Source organism: Grammomys surdaster, unplaced genomic scaffold, assembly GCF_004785775.1.
Source record: "Grammomys surdaster isolate TR1022 unplaced genomic scaffold, NIH_TR_1.0 97, whole genome shotgun sequence".
NCBI lineage: Eukaryota > Metazoa > Chordata > Mammalia > Rodentia > Muridae > Grammomys > Grammomys surdaster.
The window spans coordinates 1,508,288-1,514,287 of NW_021604576.1; the positions used below are offsets into that span (position 1 = coordinate 1,508,288).

Consider the following 6,000-nt stretch of genomic DNA (forward strand, 5'->3'; position numbering starts at 1 on the left):
GATTCTTCAGTAAATTTGGGAATTATAATTTAAAAATCCTGCTCTGAATAGTATATTATTTTGCCTTTTTAAAAAGAAAGTACAAGTTTAAGATTTTTGTCTCTAAAGTTTAGAATTACCTCAAGAATGGTTTTGGAATGTCTATCATGTATTTAACATAAAATTGGATCTAAAGCAGTAAATAATAAACCATCTCATTTTCAGTGAGAATCTATTGCTTTGAAAATTATATTAGCCTAAGAAATAGGTGAAAATATCAAGGGAAAAATAAACTTAGAAGCCCCATGTTTACACTGCCATCCATCATTAGAACACTAACAGAAGGAAATTGATGTAGGTTCAAGGCCAGGCTGGCCCACATAGTGAGTTTCCTTGTTAGCCTACACTGCAGAGTGACTCAAACCATCCAGTATACATAGGAGAAAAGGAAAATACTTAGGAGGAGACAACGTGGGCTTATGCATGCGCATCATTAGGTAATAAGGGGTTTGTCCAGGGATGTCCTTTTGATTTTATCAGTTTTTACTTTCATATTCTAAGAATATAAGTTGGAGTATTGCTCTCAGGCTTGTAACTAACAGGACAGGCCACAAATTCGTATATTCTACATAAAGAATAGCTTAACTTTACCATAGATAGAGCATAGAGAATGTGTTTCATTTAATTGACCAGGAAACTAAGCAAGGCGGGGATGGGAGGTCTGGTAGAATTGGGCTGTGACGTGCCTGCTTCTGCCTGGACCTCCTCACTACTTACCTGACACTGGGTTTCAATGACTTCTGAGCCATCAGGGTGGGTTCATTATCATCCTCTTCTTCTGTTTTCTACTGAATGAAGTTGTGTTGATGCACAGAGCAGTACCAAGGTAGCATCTGCCTAAGCCAGAAATAAGAATAGAATATTATACAGCCTGGTTACAAATAAAGTCCCCTGATCTGTGTTACACCTTCTCAAGTGATGTTTGGATGACAAAATCCTGCTTCCAGAGATCAGCATATTTTACTGATAGAAGATGTGGGATTTCTTGTGTTTGTGTGCCTCTGAAAAAGACAGACCCAGCTTTGTGACTCCTGGGTGTTGAAGGAGTGAAATAACATGTTCCTGGTGGCATTCCCAGATCGTACTGAGAAGCACTGCACGATGCCAGACTCACCCGTGGATGTGAAGACGCAGTCTAGGCTGACTCCTCCCGCAATGCCGCCTCCTCCGACCACTCAAGGAGCTCCGAGAACCAGCTCATTTACGCCAACGACATGTAAGTACTCGGTTCGGAACTGAAGTTTTCAGTTTGGAAGGTTAAATTGAAAATTTTCTGCACATAAAAAAAAATCATCAAGGAAAAATAAAATCCTATATCAAGGCTTTGTGCAGAATCAAGCACAAAAACCTTGAAAGTTTGCCAGTAGGTAATGGGTATTAAACCCAAACAAAAGTGTCGTGTTTTAGATATAATTGGTACAACTGTGAATATTTGCCTGCCTTTATATTATTACTTCAACATTGTAATCCGCCACGATTTGAGCAAATGAATAATATTACATTTGCTCCCTTGCTCTAGTTACGCCTATGACTTTTAATTCATGTTAATGTAGAGCTCTTTATTTTGCTTGTTCAATTTCACTTAGAACATAGAAATATGCTATAATTATTTCTAGTTATTTCTACCTTGCTTTATTCCATGACAACTAGCTACAAATAATATTAAAAAAAAAAACACCTGACATTCTGAAGTTTAAAAGGCAGGTGGTTGATGCCACAGTCACCTGTAGAAACCTTTCTGAATTCAGCAGCATGACTTGTTAGGAACCTGCCAGGCTTCTATCAAACCATATTCCGTTTGCACTCTGCCCAGGTCCCATGTTCTGAGTTCTTCCTGAAGCATCCCAGAAAGAAACAGAAAATTCTGACCATCAAGCAACTTCCCCATTCTAGTGGGGGCAATCTGTGGGATGGTTTTAATCAGTCTCACAATTCTGGTTAAAATTGTCATCAAAGCTTTGTGATGCTAAGAAATATTTATCTGTTATAGACGATACTCTTAATGGACCATGTGCCATGAAACCATATGAATGAAAACTATCTGAGAGGCAAAAATAGATCCATGAGTCGCTAAAGATAGACATCCTAAGCGTTCATGCACAACTGCCCTGCCATTTAAAAGCTCTTGCCAAATGTGTACAGGGCAGAAGGCTGTGACATGCCAAGTTGTAACCTGTCATCAAATGGTTTGTTATCCAAAGTAATGGTGACAGGCATATGTCTCCTCTGAGAAGTCCTCCTGAGCTAGCATTGATAGATTGCTTTGTTCCTCATTGAGATGAAAAAACATTTAATTCTGTTTTCCTTTTGCTTTTAAGGCAGGGTCTCACTGTGTAGCCCACGCTGGCCTCAGACTAGCTATCTGTAGTTAAAGATAACATTAAACTCCTTATGCTCTTGCCTACATCTTCCCAGTGCTGGATGGCAGGCATGTGGCACACCACACCGTGACTCCAATGCCAGTTCTTATAGACCCATCATCCTTGGTGTTCAAATAAGTTACATTAGAAAGCAATTTAGTAAATTACTACCAATCCATGCTCTGGGTTAAATTGAGTTGTCCCCTTTCAATGTCTTAAAATAACTCCTTAGTAATCTCGCAATCCATTTTGTCTTCCTATCTTTCTTTGTAAAACTCATGTTCCCCCACTCCCCACATAAATGGTTAAGAAATAAGTGGGAAAGAAAATAGCCTTCTAATTGGGTGGTGTAAGGTTAAAACTTGAAAGTCCTCTTTCCCATAAACACAGCTGTCAGTTGTGTGTACAAAACATGATTAAAAATGTTCAGTGATAAATTTAGTCCCCACCAAATGTACACTTTCTCTAGGGGAGCCATCCTGTTATATTGATGTAAGCCGGTGACAAAAGGCTGACATCCAAAGCTGTTTGTGCTCTGTTTGAAGCGTTTCAGGTGGTTGGCATATGTGGACATGGGAGGCAGGGCTGGCTCGGTGCAGCAGCAGCAGGCTCCGTTTATTATCAGCTTCTGTGCTGCAGGCTGCCCCTCACTGTAAGGAAGAGACTTAGTGGTGATAGAGAACCCGAGTCCGGTGACGCTGTGATGTCCAAGCATTTTGCAGAATGTCCCAGTATTTTTGAAATTACACAAGCACAGGATTTCCAGGCAAGGACTCTTAGTGGCAGCTCCTTTATGCATTCTCTTTGTAAACTTATTTACTTTTTCCTTCTGATTTTGTGCCCTTGACAGTAACAAATGGCACCAGCCATTCACCCACGGCCTTGAATGGCGCCCCCTCACCGCCTAATGGCTTTAGCAACGGGCCTTCCTCTTCCTCTTCCTCTTCTCTGGCTAATCAACAGCTGCCCCCAGCCTGTGGTGCTAGGCAACTCAGCAAGCTGAAACGATTTCTTACTACCCTGCAGCAGTTTGGCAATGACATTTCACCAGAGATTGGAGAAAGAGTTCGCACCCTTGTACTAGGACTGGTGGTAAGCAATCAGAAATCAGTTTTCTGGGATAAGAGGCAGGGCGTGGGTTGGGGTGGGGTAAGTAGGGCACAGAAAATAGATGCTCCAACCCCACAGCAATTTCTATATCTTAGCTTCTGTGCAAATCTGTTTGGTTATACTGTAATATATTTTCAGTTCTACATTATGAATCGACCCTACCATAGTCAATTTTACTGTTTTACTGATAACAGTATAGGGATGCAAGTGAATTGTTGGCTTGGCCATAGGTGCTTGTATGTGTATACATATATGTGTATGTATGTGTTTATATGCGTATATGTTACATGAATATGGATACAGATATGTATATATGCACATGTTTACATATACACATGTGTGTAGGATTCTTTTAATAAGCAGAGTCTCCTGGCATAGTTCAGAGCTTTCTAAAATAATAGTGTATTTTTGTTGTTAATGAGTCAGTCATTATCTGAGTGCTCATTTTAATGTTCATGCTTTAGGATTTTTGCTATTGGCCTAGATGAAAAAAAGTTCATAACAAGTAATACATACTTCTTTTGTGTAGTTTTATTCTTAAGGCTAATGGCATTAAAGATGTTCTTGTAAAATATACATAACGTTTACCATAGTTACCGTTTTTAACTGTACAGTTCATTGGGATTACAAATACAGCCACATAGTACAGTTGTTGCCACTAATACATCTCCAGATCCAGAATTCTCTGTGTGTGTGTGGAGAGAGAGAGAGAGAGAAAGAGAGAAGAGAGAGACTCTGAGAGCACTCATGTGTGTATGTGGTGGTGGGGGGGCTGGGGATTGAACCTAGGGCCCCACACATGCCAATCAAGGTTTGTTTCTGAGCTATATCCTCAACCTTCTGGAGTTATTTCATTTTTTTTTAGCCTTAAATCTGTGCTTATCAGACAGACAGACATTTGGAAATGAATATTCGCATATTCTATTGTATTCTGTACATTATCAAACTAGAAATGAGAGCACATATCTTCTTTTAACCCTTTACCCTCAAGTTACTTCTATATTAATTGTGATTTTTTTTTTACACAAATAAGTTATTCCCTAGTTTTTAAGAGGGTTGTGTGTCCCAGTCCTGAGTCATGGCAGTGATGAGTCTCCAAGAGTTCTCTCATCTATGCTTTAGTGGATCTGAGGTCTGATCATTTATTTTCATTATTTGGAGTGACCATGAACAAAACAGGACCAGAACATGGGCCTTGGATCACCACTGCCTATATTTAATAGCTTTTGCATTCAAAGAAAGAAGAATGTGTTTCCCAGCTTGCCAGGTGCTCTGTTTCCCAAAACAGAGGTGGCAGTGGGCAGAGGTGTGCCATTGTACTTAAGATCCTAGGTCGTTATTTAGCTTTTTCTTTGTATTTATTACCTACCTATCTAGGTTCTCTCTCTCTTCCCCTCCCCTCTCTCTCTTTCTCTGAGATAGGGTCTCACTTTGTAGCATTGGTTGTTCTAGAACTCACTGTATAGACCAGTCTGGCCTTGAACTCAGAGATCTGACTGCCTCTTCCTCCCATGTACTGGGATTAATAGCGTAAGGAACATGCCTGGGTCTTTATACGTATGTTTAAATTTGTGCACTATGTAGACCTTTCAACATGTAAACAAGCGAAGGAATCAAAAGTAAATCCACAGTAATAACTATATCAAATAAGCGATGAATTTGCTATTAGTTCAAAAAATGTGTTTTGAATTGGGTGTGGTGATGTCTAACTGAAATGCTAGCATTTCAAAAGCTGAAACAGAATGATTGAGAGCTGGGGAGGTAATCTGGAGTATGTAGTGAGAACTTGTCCCTACCCGACTCCCCAAATTTTCCCAATGTAAAGTTTAATACTTTTTAAAATTAAAAGTGTCTTCCAAATTTAAAACATAGAAAATCTCAATAGCCTTGATAGAGTTTTCTACTTACTGAATGACAAATGTTTCCAGTGAAATGAGGTTTTTAAAAATGTAGCTTCCCTAACATCCTTATAAAGAAGTAGAAAATGGCTATTAGGTGCATATACAATATAAATGTGACTTATTTATTCATTTATTTATTTATTTATTTATTTATTTATTTATTTATTTATTTATTTGAGATAGGATCTCATTAGTAGTACTGGCTGTGTCCTATAACTTGATATGTAGGCCAGGCTGGCTTTGAGCTCATAGAGCTATTCCTGTCTTTGCTTCCCAAGTGCTGAGATTAAGGGCACACATCCCCATACCTAGCCTAGAAGTGACTACTTGTTAATCGAATAGAGATGCAACTTTTGTTTTTTGAGAAAAGGGTTCGGGATTTGGTCTTGGCTGGCCTAGAGTTTACAATGTAAAACTGTAGGACCTGGCTTGAACTCTCTACTCTGTGCGCCAGTGTCCTAAGTGCTAGGAAAAGAGGATCACAGATGTGGGTCACCTTGTCCCTACTTAGACTTGGAATCATTGATTAATTCTTGGGGCAAACTTTCAAAGGAGAAATTTTTGTGCATATTTTCTGCACAGAGAAACTG

General features: G+C 39.3%; 1 protein-coding gene across 8 annotated transcripts in view; it reads left to right on the forward strand.

Moving 5' to 3' along the window:
• Nucleotides 1-6,000, forward strand: part of Runx1t1 (RUNX1 translocation partner 1) — a 148,942-nt gene that overhangs the window by 90,147 nt on the left and 52,795 nt on the right. For all 8 annotated transcript variants that reach the window (XM_028779629.1, XM_028779656.1, XM_028779637.1 and 5 more), the window contains 2 exons: nucleotides 1,118-1,255; nucleotides 3,250-3,491. In XM_028779629.1, coding sequence (XP_028635462.1) covers nucleotides 1,118-1,255; nucleotides 3,250-3,491 — 380 coding nt within the window. The remainder of the gene's footprint in view (nucleotides 1-1,117; nucleotides 1,256-3,249; nucleotides 3,492-6,000) is intronic.